The sequence below is a fragment of the Atractosteus spatula genome, chromosome 3 (assembly GCF_055471065.1).
Source record: "Atractosteus spatula isolate fAtrSpa1 chromosome 3, fAtrSpa1.hap1, whole genome shotgun sequence".
NCBI classification, from domain to species: Eukaryota; Metazoa; Chordata; class Actinopteri; order Semionotiformes; family Lepisosteidae; genus Atractosteus; species Atractosteus spatula.
In genome coordinates, this window is record NC_142708.1 from 21,461,443 (window position 1) to 21,479,709 (window position 18,267).

Here is an 18,267-nt window from a genome sequence, read left to right on the forward strand (position 1 = left end):
ACTCAGCACTGGTAGTACCCTTCATTTTATATGCAACATCAGACCCCACTCAGAGTGCTATAGTTCTGTCGTCTATAACTAAAAGCCAAAGTGCTCGTACAAATGATGCCAGGCTCTACTGTGAGCAACAATCCTAAAAATAGGATTGAGTCATGAAAATAAGACATCTTGAAAAAGACATCGATAAGGCATCCAGTTTTATATATATATATATCATTACAAATAATTACCAACTACAAGTACTTTATTACTGTTCTTACAAATTAAAGTTTTAACCCTAACAAAGATGCAATAATAATATCTGGATAAAACTGTAATATCAAAATAGGATTTAACAGGTTTAAGAAGATAAACAAGATCTTAAAATAAAACTATGGTGTAAAAACATTTATCTGCCCGTATAAAGCAAATGTGTACTTTTTCATTCGAAGAACTGGAATATACTAAAATTTCACATTGAAAGGTTATCTACCCATCTTTACTCTGCCCCATACAGGGCAGTGCAGCAGGTTTATCTTGATGTTATCAAAAGGTAACTGAGCCTTTATCAGAAGCTCACAGAGACAAAGCACTATGCCTTGACCACGGTGACCAACAGTTTAGCTCAACAATCTGTTGCAGACAGATGTCTCCCTACTGGGGCCATAATGGTTTATGGAGGCTGCAGCCCTGTGATATTACCTACTGATCACACACATGCAGTGATCTTGAAGATGAATGTGCCACTGAGAGTAGACAAGATCCATAAATTTTCCATTTTCTGTCAAATGTAACAATGAAACGTTCAAACAGCGATAAAAAAACAATACAAAGATTTTCTAATTGTCAATCTCACTGGCAGAACACAAGGAGTGCTTACAGTCATCTGCTACATTGCTGGGTAAGAGTATAGTTATATCAGAATTATGCAGGCACCATAAAATTCTTGTTCAGAGTATTTCATTCTATTGTTTAAAGGCCAATCTCCAATGATTATCGGTTACTACAAATGGCATTTGCTTTGCTTTCTTTTGTTTGTAGAACATTAACAGCTGAAACTCAGCAAAACAAATCCAAACAGTTTAAGCTCTGTCAAGACCAGCTGCCTTCTTCAATTTGCTCGAGTGATTATTCTAATTGACCTACAGGCGGATTTCGTACAAAACGCGGGCAAAACTCTGGGTGACAGAAGCCCATAGATGTACAGTACAGATGATGGAATAGCAAAGTAAAAGTCCTGCACAATACCCAGAGGAGGAATTCACAAAAGACGTATACCTGCATGTGAATCTTTTTGCAACCACTTATTTGACAATCCGGTCAATGCAAAGGAAAAAAAAAAAACAAAGAGAATCAAGGTGATAAAAAAAAATCATTTGCAGGCTTGCTACAGATTATGGATGTGTGCTGTCGGACAACCAGATGGCCAGATCTGATGTCCAGACGGAAAACCCATAGTTGAGTAATGGAAGAGGGATCTTATTTCGGTAAAATCACTAACTGCAGCCTGAATGTGTTCTAAACAATCTGTTCATGTCACAAGTGCATCCTAATCAATGTTTAATTAATAGTTGTAATATTTCTTAATTGTTATCATTTTAAGTAAAATTTTAGTTTCGCAGAAGATCATGATTATTTTGAGCAAACCAGGCTCTATGATTAAGATCAGCAACTAGCTATCCAAGCAAAGAACTAAGGAAGCACACATGGCAAAGGGACTGATAATAAAAAGCAGGTCAGGCCTGCAAACACGCAGCAGCAGGAGCAAAGCATCAGCCACAGCAACACCCTGTCCGAGCGCATCTGGAACAGAGCTGATTACAAAGGCTCCTGGAGAAACCGCAGGTCAGAAACAAAGGTCTCGATTTGGTTTAAAAATCAACACCAACTGCCATCTGACAAGAAGGAGAAGAGCAGATATAAATCAAACTGGCAAAGAAACTGCAGCGACATGCTCCAAAAAGAATACAATATACTCTTGCTCCATTTGAGCACATCTCCTTGCAACGCATACCTTAGAACTCCAGGTTACAGGCTGTAGATGTTGATAGGCTACTTGAAATCAGGAATTCAATATTGCCACCACAACAGCACTGGTTAGAAACCCCATTTCAGTTTAAAATGTGAAAGAAATCACTTATTGTAAAGTGAGCATTAACAGTCTATATTAAAAAACAGAAAACTACTACCGATATATTTATTGCAACCATTTGCATCAATTTCTATTACATAAACATCTGATAATACAGAAATATACACAGGAGGGGGAACGATAACTTTTTGAAAGTGTTCCAATTTATCCTTTCTGTAACTTACAGGCCTAGAAACATGGCACAACCAACCGATCCATTATCGGAAAGCTACTGTACGTACTCCTGGTTAGGGGTTCTGACAACCTGGAGACAAGCCAGTGGGCACAGGGTACAAGGCAGGACAACAACCCGGACAGGATACTAGTTCATAGCAAGATACACACAGGCATACAGGAACAATTCAGCTACACCCATTAGTGTAGCCAGCATGTCTTTGGGAGGCACCAGAAAACCAGAGAACCCAGAAAAAGTCTATGTGGATACAGTCCGCTCAGAATACATATCCCAGTTTATTAAAATTAGAACCCAGCCAAAATCTAACTCCTTACAATTGTACTAAAACTGTAGCGTTATGCAAGTATCCCTAAAGGCCACACAGATGCCAAACTGCCGAGTATGATTCTTCAATGACAGGAATACTAGACATCAGCTCCAATTAAATCATGGCAGCATGATTGTTTCTTCCCACACTGTTATTATAGAAACCAAATTCAAGGAAAAAAATCAAAACAGCCAATTAAGGTGCAAACATGGGTTCAGGAATTCTAGAGAACCCACAGGTTTTGTTAAGTCGGCTGTATATGACAGCTCTGAAGCAAACCAGTGCTGGGCTTTCCAGATACTAGGGGGCACATTGACTAATCCATTACTGTACACTGGACTTCGTGGGTTAAAGTGCGTGATAGTGATTAGTACCTTGGGTCTGAAGTTGGTGGTTGGGCCCACATACTCGTGCTGGGCTTTAGGAGTTCCCCAGGGGTGGTGCACCTTGAAGCACTCGTTGCAGTAGCTGGCCTTGCAGTCCATGCAGCTCTTGGTGGCCTCCTGGGGAGGCGCTTTGCACAGGTTACACATGATGGCCACAGCAGCTCGAGCGGCTTGCCTGTACCTTTCCACGATGGCCTCCAGGGTGAAGTTTCGAAAGAGCATGCTGATACCTCGCTCGCCGAGATCGATACCGTGCTGACATCCCGGGCAAGGAAACATGGTAATCCGAGGAGTGAGGGAGTTGCGTTTCCATCCTGATGGGGTACTTGACCCTAATTACACAGAACAGTGAAAGAACAATCAAGGGGGGAGAAGGAGTATAGAAACGGGTTATAAAACAACAACATTCTCAGGCACCTCAGCTGACCAACTCTTTCACGCAGGCTTTTATAGACAGAAAGGGCTTTTAGTAGTCAGTGATCTGAACCAGGGAACGCACACCAATTATAAGCGATGTAGCTAACCTGATTTTCAAAAGTTAACTTTCCAGCTTCTTTAAGATGAAAATGAAAGAAACTCCAGGCTGAAAACTACAGTATGTCAAATTTCAATGAAGCATTGTTTCCAGAGGGTGTGTGTGTGTGTGTGTGTCAGGTGGGTGTGTCAACAATGCCTGAAGTAATACGATTACTCCTCATCCTCCAAAGGGGCTTTGACAAATTCGGCATTGTTTAAAACAACAAATTAGAAGGTCTTAAGGCATTCTGAAGACTACATGTCTTACAATATGCATCTGTAGGGGGTCTTTTTGGAACCATTTCCTTGATGATATTAAATCTTGTTGTGAATGGGGAATGAGATAAGTATAAATTTACAGAGTACTTTATTCCATTCTAACAGCAGTAAGATTTAGTTTCTACTTTCTGTTTCGATGCTTTGAAAATTTCTGCTTAGCAGCACATACTCCTTCCCCCCCCCATCTGATAAAGCCCAAAAACACATCTGAAGTCTTGTAAACTGTTGTAGATCAACAACAGATAACAGTCTTCTTTTTCTTCGTAATCAATTTAAGATTTGGGGCCCCTCAATTCCAATAGAATAATAATGAAGCAGCTTGAAGTTAATTAAACATTAATTCTTTCATTTTATATAGAATCTGTCCAATTTAAAAATAAAAAGCCACAAAAGGAAAGGCTGATAAAGCTTGACTTGATGAGATTGAGACCTTTGAAAATACATCTCTGCAATTCACTTCACATAAAATGGGACTATGGTAATAGGTTTTTTGCTTCTCAATGCCTTAAACATTCTTTTTTTCTGTAGAATCCAGTGTCCACTGTAACAAACATCCATCTTTCAGATACAAGGGCATTATGCCATCATATGTTTACAGAGGCTGAGCTTATACAAGACAAAACTGGTCTTTGCCTTGATCAACAAACTGCATGTCAGAACACTGAATAACACTGCAAGCACAAGCACACAACACTGAGCAAAGCTAAAAAAGCAAGCAAAACAAATGAAAACTAGCAATGCATATTACATCGCCATTTTTACAGCGCATCAGCGACAAACAAGCACATAATGGACATGCTGTGAACACAAACATGGTTATTCAGACAAGTGTGAACTTGTGTGCCATGAAGAATGACTTGGCAGTGGTCAATTCGAAGCAATGTCACATAATTAAAAGAAAATAATGGTGTACTTAGGCTCTTAGGTGTGCAGCGCAGGGAGGAAAATTGCGGATACTGCCTGCATCACAGTGAGCTACGTCTTTCTGGTGCATCTAGACTCAGATGTGCTTTACAGTGCAGAGAAAGGGGTCAAATCAGATACAAAAATAAAGCATCTCATGAGGGCAATAAAAGGTGTTTGTGCATTCTCTGTGGAAGGTGCTTTAAAAAACACCAGAGTGGACACATTTTAGGTTATAAATCTGCAAGACATATGTAAAACTTTAACCCTAAGGCTCTTAGAAATGTAGATACTGTAAGAAAATAATGAAAAAGAAGAGCAATTAATCAAAATATTTAAAGAGTATACAATTTTTGTGTTTGAAGATTTTGTTCAGGTCATCTTGCCTCCAAAACTTAAAATGATTCCAGAAAATTTGGTCGCCCACAGTTTTTGACAACATTAGAAAACAGAAAAGTATTCCAGAAAAACAAGATTAACCGTTCTATAAATGCTATAGTCCACTTTGAAGGGGAGATGCACACTGGATTTGCACTTTGGGACAATGAGAATTAAAGAAACAAAATCCAATTGAACTAATTAGATATTGAGTAAATTCGAGCCAGCAGAAAGGTTAAGAGTAGAGGGAAGGCAAATGAAGATCAATGCTCCTTTACACTGTCCCATAAAAGAATGAATTGCTTGACCACTGTTTCACAAGGTTGACTACTGTGTCAATTGTGTGTACATAAAACTATATTATGTGGGTGTTCACAGAAATCTAAAAACACTATACTCACTACAGCTATATAAAAAATGGAACCCATTTCTACCTCTCCTTCCGAACGACCTCCGCAGAGAGGCTGCAATCGGACAGAAAGTTGGGAGTAAGATACACAGGTTTGACAGCACAACTCAGACTGATATACCTCCCCGGAGCCAGAACTCGGTCAGGGAAAGTGAAGGAAACAAAAGAGTAACAAATACCTTTTTAAATGGTGCTCCGTTCATATTCAGACTTGCTCATGAGATACGAAGGGTCTAAGTGGTAAATCACTGGAAGAGCTCTTCAGGTTCTATACAATAATTGTAGCTCAATCATTAAAAACACTCTAGTGGGAATGTTAGATTATGCATTTATATTTTCAGAAATGAGACTCTGTGGGGAGCGTGGGATGTTTCAGATATTGGTTTAACACAATGCTACATTTTTAGTTTGTTACTTACTGGTTACAGTCAAAACCTATAAAGTAAAATGCTAGAGGGGGACAAAATGCACAGGTGATGTTCAGGTTGGTTTTGCACATCAGTTAACATTCAAACGCATCCCTTGCCAGTAACAAGCAAATGTTTATAACCATCATCAAGGCAGCCACAAACAGGTGAAGTGAATGCACATCAGGCACTCCTGCACTGACCTTCACTTTCATTAAGTGAAGTTTTTAAATACAACAGTGGCTTAGGATACTACTAACAAAAGTTCATTCAGGAAATTTCAACCGAAAATCAAATCAAGCTACGAAGGAACAAGCAGAAGTTAGTTCCATGTTGAAAGTTGAAAAAAAGATGGAACATTTTAGTGAGCCTTCTGCAAAGCCAGACTTTTTTCTTCCCAGCTGGAATTAACCTCTACTTGTTCCTTAATATTTCAACAGTCTGCCCTTTGACATGACTGAGCATGTCAGACCTACACAACCTTAAATGATAAATGTCAGTCACATTAAGGACTTTCTGTATTTTTTCCCCCCAATTCTCTCCCATATTAAAATAAATATTTCCTAAAATATACATTCAAGTAAACTCAGTTTGCTACTAAAAGAATGTTTTTCAGTACTGGCGGCAAAACAAGACATTACGATTTGAAAAACAAACAGAAGTCTTCAACATGAATGACCATTTTGCTCTCCAAAGTCTACCAGCGAACAAGCTCCTGTCTTGTTTGCAGTGCACACATGAAGAATGAATGCATTCAGGCTGTGCAAGCCAGGATTGCTCTCCTCACACACTCTGCAGCTGTGCCTTACATGGGAGATGACAGACCCTTGCTTTAGAGAAAGGCTGCCTTGTCTAACCAATACTGTTTTCAGCTCCTCCACTTGGAGAAAAAAAAAAAAGTTTTTGCTTTAATAATCTTCAGAATGTAACCCCCTTAATGAAAGAAAAGGCTAACAGGTTTAAGATGAAATAGAAATGAACTCCATTTCATGTTCAATAAGATTAAACACTCCTATTGCCAAAATCCACATCAGAAGTGTGTAAACTTACTTGCCTATGAAATGAGTCGTCTGTTCTCAGTTCAAATTAAAAGTCACCCCCCCCCTACAATATGTTCAATCGCTGCACTTCATCCTCCAAGTTTGTACTCGTGTAAAAATAAGGAAATAACATTTCTTTTCACGATTTAGTTGACATATGTTGAGGTTGGGGCATGCCAGACAAGACAAGTGAGACAAATGATGACTATTAAAGCACAACCAAAGCAAAGGTGTGTTCAATTGAGGATAAGACAAAAACAGGCAGCTGTGGATTTACCCACATTTAACCCCCCCTCTCAGCTACCTCTTAAACCGAAACGGTAATGCAAATAGCATATGTAAATGCTGCAGGAAAACAAACAGACTCGAGAGCGGCACAAACCTGATCTAACAAGCCGGTCAAGTCTCTCCATGCTGGGAGAAGGGACGCGAGAGCGGGGGCTCCCCGGGGTGGAGCACTCCGAGCCCCCATCCGTGAAGGAGTCCTCGTGGGTCAGGAGGAGCAGCTCTTTCACACACTTGTGACAAACGCTGTGCTGGCAGGGAAGAATCAGGGGGTGTGTGAACAGCTCCTTGCACACGGGACAGATCAGCTCCCGCTCGATGTTTTTCATTGGAACCTGAAAGAGAGATGTTGTTGTTTTGCAGGTTAATACACCCCCCCAGGTAACAAACATGTTAATTAAAAATACACCCCCTTATTTACACAAAAAGCAGGTTTTGACGAGCTCGTTTAACCGAATTGCGTTCCGAGACTACTGTTGGAAGTACGTGCAAGAAATCTTGTCTCTATTAGTTCACTTTTATAGGCGACAATCCTTTGAAGTGCACTGATCCTTAAATAAGCCCTAACAATGGTTTAAAAAACAATTAAATAGGCTGATAACCTCGGGGGCCTATCCCTTCATTGTTTTCTTTTTTTTTTGGTGCTGAAGTGTGAAAAATTGACTTTTGCGCGTGACAGGTCAAATTCCTGGTTAGCTCATGTTGACGCATGGTAAATTGTGAAAGTCTGTAAATCCACTCTTTAGTTTTTAAAAAAGGGAACTAAGGAACACGGACAGTACTTCTTGTTTCACAGAAACACACAAACTAATCTTTAATAACGACGTAAGTGTGAATAAATGAACATCAAAATATCCATGTATATCAAGGTGATCACTATATTTCAAAAGAAAACGGGCTTGACAAATCTTCCTCATAACGCTCGGACCCTTTTACATACCCACCAAAAGAGTGGTTCTTTACAAGTTAGAAAACACGCTTCGATCTTGTATGTTAAAAGCCACTCTCTGGTTCAGAAGCATATGCTAAAACCTAACAAGAAATCGAAACATAAACCATTTACTTACCAAAATTGAGCTACGTCTCTGAGAAACAGCGGACATTGTAAGTACAAGGCACGGCGCTGAAGACGTTTCCCAGCAGTGGACTGATTAAAAATTAAACCCCCATCCGCAGTAAAAAGCCGAATGAATTAAGTTGCCTGGCCGAGAGCGCACCGTGATTCCGCAGCCGAGCACAAGCGTGTCTCTGCTCTTTAAACAGTGAGGCGCCCGCAGTACAGCAGACGGGGTGGAGACACGGGCAAGATCTCCATAGAAACAGCTCCTGTGCTCAGTGCATCAAGAAGGGGGTTCCCGGTTTGTCTGCGGCCTCAAGCAGACCTTTGCAGCATTGAGAAGATTATTTGTTTTATCGCTAATAGTTAATTCTTTCTTGTTTGTTTTTGCTAATAGTTCAAAATGCGTAGACTAGCTAAAGATTACGGCAAAAAGGCAGACGCTTTGTAACCTGTGAGTTGTCCATCAACGCTGTAGTTTCAGTTTTACTGTATTGAGTATGATGTTAAAAATAGCCGAAAAGTTGGCCTGTGCGACTTAGCTGTCGTCTCTCTTTCACTAATTTTAATTGCTTACAAACAGGGTAAAAGCTACACGGTGACCCGGAGATAAGTGATGGGTCGATAGGCCTCAGCAGGTCTCTTGAAAAATGTGAATCTTTCTCTCAGGATGACGGTAGACTATTATTTTGTGACGCATAATATATTTAAGAAATTGGGTGTCTGTACGTTTTATGTCTTACTAACCATTTAAAACTCTCACGTTTTGAACAGCCGATGTTACGTGATGTAACAAAACAAAAGTGACTCATTTAAGTACGTGATAACGCAGAAAGCTCTCTCGGCAGTCCCGCCCCTTAAATCTCTTGCTGGAGCAGCTAGTTGAAGTGCTAATTGATTCTGATAACCTTTAAAACGTGCGCAGAAACAAGTGTCCTTTCTCGAGTTCGTTACCTTTCGTAAGCAAACATCTGTTGATTTTAAAGTCAGCGTCGGGTACGGAAGGAGAAACACTTCGCCTTTCATTCGAGTTTCGGATAGTTTAGAACCACAGTAATAGAAAAATAAACCTCTAAGTACTAGGAAATTATACACTTTTTACCCAAATGTGTAATACAGATTAATATGGCAGTACTGCGTGTTGGTGTTGATGGAGGTGGAGGGGAAATGACTAGTAAGTTAATGAAATAATAGTTATCACAGTCTACTTGGAACTAAAAATATAATATATTTGCTTATACATATATTGTGCATATGATTTATCAGTAGAGGTTTATTGAAGTAATCTTATCTGTGATTTGAATTTTATTACATGATTATGGGTATTTCAGGTAAGGAAATGCTGTTTTTTCTTAGAAACATTTTCTTTCTAAGAAGAATAGAATATAAATAATTATTTTCCTTATAAGGCAATATCTCTACAGGGTTTTGGACAGGGTTAAGAATAACAGGCACCTTGTCCTTATTTGAACTAGGTTAGAGTCCTTCACAAGTTTAACTGTATTATGGGACTGAAGGTTATCACAGTAATTTGCAATATTAAGAAATAAATGATAATGCAAGACTCCTTTTTCTTTGAGACGGTATTCATTCCAAAGACGGGCACACACCATGGTACCTGAAATTTATGGAACAAGTAATAGGTTTATTCCATGCTGAAAAGAGAAGAAAGAAAACACGTTTCGGCCGTGGAGCCTTCTTCAGGTGTGAAATTTATGTTGTGTAAATGGAACTTTCAGCCAGTGTGTCTCAAGCCCATTCACAGACACGCTATCTGGTGAAGGTGGGGGGAGTGGCAATGTAGTCACGATGCTCATCAACCCTGAGGGAATTCTGTTTGAGCACAGAATCCAGCTGTGCCAGCTTTTCTGTGATGTGGCAACGATTAATGAACCCAAACCTTCAGTACTACAAGTATTGAAAGACTAGTGAGAAACAAACCCAGTACTTTTTCATAATATCAAACCAACAATTATTTATCATAATATTATGCTTCCAGTGCTCAGACATTAAGTTAAATCACATAAATGTGCCATCTGAAGATATATAGGGAGATTGTATTTCTAAACCTACTTTTAAACTACTGTTTTTGGTGGAGATAAGATTTTTCTCAATTTATATCTTTAATTGTTGTCAAAACAGATGATACGCTATTAATTAGTTGTTGAGAAACAGGAAATGATTCAAACCAGTAATGCTTTGAGAATGGACAGAATTCATGCCACATAGAAAATGTGTTATTCGGAGCAGCTGGTATGGTACTTCAAACAATATGGTTATATATAAACAATAGGCAGCAACTGTTTTCTGTGTGTTGCACCCAGCTGATTCACCTTACTCTTTATCTACTTCAACTTCCCAAAAAAGCCTCAGGCTCTCTGCAAAATACAAAGTACAGCTACTTAAACTTGAAGAGATCTTCAGTGACTTCACCACCAGATGCCAGAGTAAGACTTCAATAACACTCTTTGTAAGGTTCTGAAAAGTTTCATGAATTATTTTCAGCAGTCAAAAGCAGACACACAACCCTTATGAAATTCCTTGTGAAGCTATTAATGCCTTTTAGAGTAGAACTGCTATGCCTAATTTCAGAAGAATATACCTTCTTAAGATCAAGGGGTAAAAATGAAAATGATATAAATAACAACATCAGGATTTTAAGGAATTGATGATATACTGTATTGGAAGCACAAGTTAAAAAAAATCAGAGATGCCAATAAAAAGTAGGAAATAGTATTACCGTGGGTTTTAAAAGGTTACTGAGTGGCTCGACCAGTGAAGGTGCTGACCTAGGTGCAGGATCAGTTCTCTCAGGGGGCACAGTTTCGAGCCTGTGACTGGGATTCACCAACTGGCAGTGTACGATTGGATTGGCACCACCAAGCACAGGACGTGCACAGCACTCCCTCATTCACCTCTGCATCAAGCTGTCTGGTTCATAACCTTGAACTTACAGTATGTGAAAAATGCTCAACTAGCAATTACAAAAACACCAGGTAGGTATAACAAAGAAGAGTAAAACAATTGGAAATTCTAAATAAAAAAGTCATGTAATCATTGACCTACATGTGGGACAGCTAAACAGCTGATGGAATTCAACAAATATAGTTCTAAACTAAAGAAATGCTATTTTTTAAGATGAATCAGTCTCTCATCTAGTACATAAAGCAGTATCATAATTATAAAACTATTCTAGTTTAGATGGCTGAAAGATGAAAAGGCGCACCCTATTTCGCCAACCTGTTGCATTTCTTCACTAAGTTTTCAGGTCAAAACTGGCAAATAAAGGTAGTATTGTATTTTTACATGAACTGCAAAATAGTACACAGGAAAGTGAGTAGTTGCAGGTGTTATGTCATTATGTCATTAAGAAACAGCAGGGTCAATATTAAGACTGTTATCCTTTCTTTTATTCTTAATACTCTAGATGAAAGGAGGAAACAAGAACAGGATGAGGACAAGGTGGGTCATATAGCTTGATTTTAGAAAAAAAGCAGAGTATTCTATTATGTGGACTCATAAGTGTTGTCCCATTGAGTCACGAGGAGTATGGTTTGGGGAATCTGACAACAAATGACAAGTTCCATTAATCCTTACAAGTGGCCATGTAACCTATCGGTTATTTATTACTAGTACTTAATTGATTCTAATATGTCATCCTGCTGCTTCTTAAAACGATCTTGGAGTGTAAGCTTCAACAGCTGAGACAGGCAGCTTTGTTCTGGATGCCCACAGCCCTTTCTATTAAATAATTTGTCTTTATTTTTGTCTCCTCTAAATTTCGATTTGTGACCTTTTGTCTATGTGTCTTCATTGCACATTATAAAAAAAAATCCTTTGGGTTGACATTTCCAAAAGTTTTGAGAATTTTGCAAACTTAAATTGAAACCCCTTGTAATCCCTTTGCTTCAAGGTTGAAAAGATTAATTTACTTTGGTCTTTCTGCATATGACATTCAAATGATCCCAGAAATTAATTTGACCACTGTGCTTTCAACTGTATCCATGGCTAATTTCAGTAATATAGTGGTCAATACTAAAGATAACATTCTAAATGAAATTGAAGTAGCATATTTTATAGTAACAGCAAGACATCCTTCAACTTAAATTCAATTTAAGTGTTCACTTTGCATTAAAGTAAAATGCATTAGACATCTTTTATATGTTGTGTATGTCCTTAGATTGGCTTAGTCAATATGATTATGCATGTATCCAGAAAGGACAGTTGCCTTCTCCAGCCATAAAAGGGTGTTATGTTCAAAAGCTACAAAAAACAAAAAATAGACTGAATAAAAATCAGGTTAAGAAAAACCTCTAAAATATATTTTAAAGTTGCAGAAGCTTAAATGTAAAACAATATATAACTTACTGTATGTATCAGATCTCTTGCCCACATAGCAAGCATGGTAGTTCACTGAAATTTATGTTTGACACAGAACTACTCACATTAGTTCTTAAAAAAGAAAACTTTAAAGAAGAGAAATAATTTAAAGAGAGAATCATAACTTTAACCTAATGTTAAAAACAAACTTTAATAGCAACTTACAAATGCCAAAAATATTTTCTGCCAGAAAAGCACCTACAAGTGTGTTTTTACTTCATCACATTTTAAACAGGTCGGGTTAAGATAATCCTGCTATAGTTAATGTAGGTAAAATCTTTTTCAGAAGGGTAGTTTTCAGATCTCTCTGCATCTGGGGTGGTTGTTTTCTGTCCACAGTGCACGGGGCAAAGATGTGGCTGGTGTCATGCCCGATTATCTTAGCTTTCCCTGAAAGGCAGCTCAGTGGTTCAATGCACCACTAATAGGATCTGAAACCTTCTCTGCTAATCGCTTGTTTGGATCTATTCCAGCACATAAGTAATCAATTTTAACCCCTTGATAATGCCAGGGAGAATATTTTATATAATTTGAAAACAATTGTTCAGGAACATAAACTCTTAACCCCATTTAAATCATTATTATGATGAAAACAATGGATCTGAATTCATTCCGTGATTCAGCACATTTATCTTTGTCTTACATAAATGCAACATACTTACAAACTAAAAATCAATCATGTTCAAGGGAATGCTGAATCAGTGAATAGCTTAATTCCAGGAAATCAATTCTGTAATACAATAAATTAACCCTTCTGCAAACATACTGTATGATATATATAAAGATTTAAGAACATATTTATATTTATTTACTACTTAAGAAAATTCGTAATAAACCTATAGAATATTTTCTATTTTAGTTTTCTCTGATTCCAATATTTTTTACTCTAATTTAATACATTCCTAGCGATGTGAACAGTCAACTTTAAGTACTTGTCATACTGTGATGAGCCCTGTTGGACATTTTCCTCTAAACAGTTACCTCATGACAAAGGACACTTGAAATACGCATTTACTCTCTGAAAACTTTAACTTTGTATACAGATTGTAAGTCATGGGACACTTTTTTCTAGTGCAGTAGTGCAGGGTACCACTCCCTCAGTTAGCAAAGTCAGCGGATGTCCATTACTGAAAACAAAAGCCTGTTTTGGGTGTAATGGTTTCTATTAGTGTGCAATTATCTCCCAGTAGAAAACTTCCATCTTGTGAACTTCATGTATTGATTTTTTCCTTGGGCAGTAATACTGCATACTGTACACTTTATGCCTTTCAAACATTCCCCCCAAAATCATTATTAATGATGATTAATTTTATTAATTTTTTAAGTCTTAATATCTGAACTAAATGTGAGGGAAATAGAAAAGTTTGCACATTAAAATCTTTCATTTCTTTTCCTTAGAAAACAGGTATGCATTATGTACCATTTTACTATAGGACAATTCTTTAGACTTGGTACTTGTTTCAGAAATTCACAGTTTACAGTCATATATTGTTATATACAAGCGTGCTTGACAATATTCCACATCAAGTCAATTCATTTCTAATTTGCTTTTGTACCGCACGGTTTCTGTACTTTCCCCCACCTTTTAATTAGACAATTGCATTTCTGAGAGAACTGGATTCCTTGTATGGAAGGAATTGTGTTTGCTTTGTACTATTATACGAATACAATACGTCCCCTGCAAAGCAGAAGATCCTTGTTCTACCACGCCGTTATCTCCAGCCTTGCTGTGGCGTCGGTTTCACCGGCCCTTCACAACCTGTCATATTCAATTGTTACATTGTTTCCTTATTGTATTGGCGAGAAACAACCCTTTGGAGAAAATCTGCATTACCATAGTAGCACGGCTGTTTCTGTATTCTCATAACGAAAATTATGTTACTAGCACATCATCAAAATTAATCGATGTTTTAGTTTTTTAGACGAAGAATTTGCACTTGCAGTCTTGCAATTACTGTTAAATGAGTCAAAGGTTTTACACTCAGTTGACGGTGCTAGTATCCTGCGGACTCCTTCATGAACCAGAGTAAGGACAGCAGAAAACTAAATATTCATGCATACTTGCACTTCGGGGCTTCTCCAGCAATTCTGAACGATTGTGTGTGTTTTTTTCAGTTGTACACGCTAGCAACTTTCACCTCAAGAAACACGTATTTTTACTGTCAGAAAGCTGAAAATAGGCTTTAAACCGCGGTACAGAAGCTTCAGTATTCCACGACTGGCAACACCCACTTTTTGTGGCTTTCATAAAATGACAGATGCGGTACTTAGATCTGTCATGACTGCCATTACCATCACTGTTTATAGCTGGAGTTCAACCACGTTTAAGGACACTGCTTGCATTCAGTTTCTTTACTACGTTTTAAACGAATACATTAAGGACCACACAGAAAGCTCAATTCATTAATAAATTCGAAATTTTCACACATAGTATTTTAAATTCTTAATGGTATAAAATGTATTGTTTGCGCTTACCTCGCCTTTTGTTATCCTCTCGACTATAGACCCAAATTCTGACATATCTTCTGAATCGGACATGTTTAGAGAGTATATTACCAAAACAGCGAGAGTTGAAATGTACTGCAATATGTGCGAATTTGACCTCCACCAGGTCTGCCTCTTTGTTGTACGCGCTTCGGGATCAATGTGTCTTGGACACGCTGAAGACGATCAATGACTTTTATCTTAAGTACCCGGTATATCCGACATAAAAGATCCACAACCGCAAATGCACCAGGCTGCCTTGAGGTGAAAATGTAAGTACCAAAGGACTCATCTTTCTCCGGACGAAACCCCGCCTCCACTGTCCTTCCCTGGGCGTGAACCAAGATATTCGATTACCTTGGGTAGCAGTGTCTGCAAAGGAGTGCTTTTTATTGTTTTATGACAGTCGGTTGAATGGAGAAACTTTCTTGCAGTAATTGTACTGTAATAAAAAAAAGTTGATTACTATTTATGTTGCTGTTATGTTCCAGCGTTCTGTATGGTCTTAATTCTTTTAAATTAAACAAAAATAAAAAGGGAAGGGATAACTCATAAGCACATTATATGGGTGGAATTAGTATTATGTAATCTAGTAATGAAATTAATTAAAATCGCTATTTGACTTTTATTAGAAATACTACATGGAACAAAAAACTTGGTTCATTGTAAATCACCACTGACTTCTAAGCAACATTGTACCGATGCTCCTCGAGGCGTATTGCTGACCTGATGTTGCCCGCCGTCGCCAGCTATAAGCTGCTTTTTTCATTCTTAAGAAGGTCGTAAGGAGCTTAAAGCGAATATTTCAAATAATATAAACGCGTTTCAAATTGATTTAAAAACATTTCACCTCTTTTGATTTTACTAATCTACGAAACAACTCATACGTTATCTAATTTAGATCATTAGAAATATAAATTAATCTACAGTATACGTTGTTTCATAACCAAACTCGCAGCAATCACGATGTAAGACACAACGTATCTGATAAAACGGCAAAGCCCGAAAAGATGGACAGGTGGTGAATTTTATTCTCTGCGCTCTGTGTAAAATAGCTAAGCATATTTGCCATATGCAGTACCGTGTTGGTCATCGACTGTAAGGATTTTACAATTGGCATTGTGTCGCGGACTGATTAAGTAGCTGCATTCATGTGCATCTGGTCGACAAAGGTTCAACTGACCTCATTTAATACAGCTTTCTTTCATTTCAATATTCAAATGTGTATATAAGACGCCAGATTCCGAGCGAAGGGGAGAAAGGCATTAAAACCACTCCTGTAAATGGTTGGACACAGGGCAGGGGCGGGATTTAGCAGTCATTAAGCAGGCCTGTTACTATACTGCAGATCCGTTTTATTTTCACAATAGCAGAATCGTATGAGAGTGGGACATTCGGCCATCTAAGTCACAGATCCCAGTACTGGTCATATTTGGGACCACCACCCCCTCCCCTGTGGGAAAGGAGAGATATTTAGAATAATCAATCACACCCAGCCAGCACATTTTGGGGAGATAGAGAGGGAAGTGGAACACCTGACAACATGCAAACTTTACACAGGTGCTTAAAGCTGGAAGCCTGGAACCCGGATCCTAGAGCTTGTGAGATAACCAACACCAACTATTGCACCCCAATTGTCAGGGAATAGGGGAGCTATTGTGTACTTAAATAGGAATTATGCCATTGAATAGTGAACAAAGGCAACAGGATAGCTGCACTTAGACAATAGACAATACAAATCACTGTTCTTTTTATTTTAGAATAATTCTAAGAATTCTTAATTTCATCATAGAGCACATGTAATACTCCCTGGCAATAAAAGTTTTAATTCAGTCTTAAGTGGAGTAGCACTACTTTCATTCACTTTAAAAGTGTGTAGGTAGGTACATGTAAGTACAGACATTCTGTTTATTTTCAGCAAAGCAACATTTAATTTTTAGAATCGAAGCAGTGTAATTGCCAGTATTTAGTGAAATGGTAAAAGATAACTATCTTACAGTGTTAAAACTGGAGTATTTCATGTCTTCTGGAAATGCAGACAAATTGAGAATGTAAGATTGGCTACAGAAGGCAAGATGTCACTTGATCTTGCTCATTTGATAGGAAGTAGGTTAGTGATTCCAGAACTCCTTGAAGAAACTAGAGTAGACTAGAGTACATGTAGTACTCATCTCATCTCACTTTTACTTCATTTTAAACACAAATTGCAGGTGATGTTTGTCAGTTTCTTTCAGAATTCAGAATGTTTTAAATTTCAAATCTTCTGTTTCAGGTTGCATACATTATTTTAATCATTTTATATGTACTGTGTACTTTTCCAGACCATTAGAATACATAGTATTTGACATATGACTGTGAAAATATAATTTGACTTTAGAACCAGTAACTGTCTGTATTCAACATTTTACAATCTGTCCAAGTGTCCTGTTCTCTAGAAAGGGCTCAGATGTTGCAACATAAGCAATGCATTAAATTTGTTTTCTAAATATGAAAATGATTTGTGAATCAATTTTTCAAGAAAAAGAAACTTTGGACACAAAATACAATAACAGTTTAAATCAGTTTCACAGGAAAATGTTTAAACCTACTGCATAATAAGCCAGTTGCAAATTAAAAGTTTAAAATTATTTTATACATTTAATTGCATTTTTATCTGGGCTTATTGAGGAACATGTCATGGAGCAATATGACGAAAGAGGTAAACAAGCTTTTGAGGCCTTAGCACTACAATACAATTTTGTTATTTTAACAGTGTCATTGCTTGGCATAAGGAAAAAATGTGAAGAAGCACTTTCAAAACCTTTTAATACGTGAAAGTATTAAAAGGTAGCTAGTAGTTGCTAAAACCCCTCTAATAACACATGTAACTCTGCAGTTCTTTGCAGATAAATGCAGTTAAATTTTAAAATAAGACAAATTTACTTCAAAGAAGGAGCTAAAGTTTCTGAGACAAACGGGTGGAAATGGACCGTCTCCGTGTACACTAGATATCCTTATTGTAAAACTACTTTAAGCAGCAAGACAGAAGACAGCTTCCTAAGCATAAAACACTTCTGAATTACACTGACTATTATAAAAATGGTCTCATCTAGTTTATTTTTTCTATCACTCTGTTACCATTCTTGTTGGA

At 37.7% G+C, this 18,267-nt stretch overlaps 1 protein-coding gene across 2 annotated transcripts in view; it reads right to left on the minus strand.

Annotated features, from left to right (window-relative positions):
- The window catches only part of trim36 (tripartite motif containing 36), a 36,419-nt gene extending 21,228 nt beyond the window's left edge, over positions 1-15,191 (minus strand). The window contains exons 1-3 of one of the 2 annotated variants that reach the window (XM_088912410.1): positions 8,284-8,368; positions 7,314-7,551; positions 2,988-3,331 (exon numbers count right to left, since the gene is read on the minus strand). In XM_088912410.1, coding sequence (XP_088768536.1) covers positions 2,988-3,331; positions 7,314-7,551; positions 8,284-8,319 — 618 coding nt within the window. In that variant the 5' untranslated portion in view covers positions 8,320-8,368. Of the gene's footprint in view, positions 1-2,987; positions 3,332-7,313; positions 7,552-8,283; positions 8,369-15,128 lie in introns of those variants that run through there. The other variant, XM_088912411.1, reaches the window with a different exon arrangement.
- Between the last annotated feature and the right edge of the window lie 3,076 nt (positions 15,192-18,267).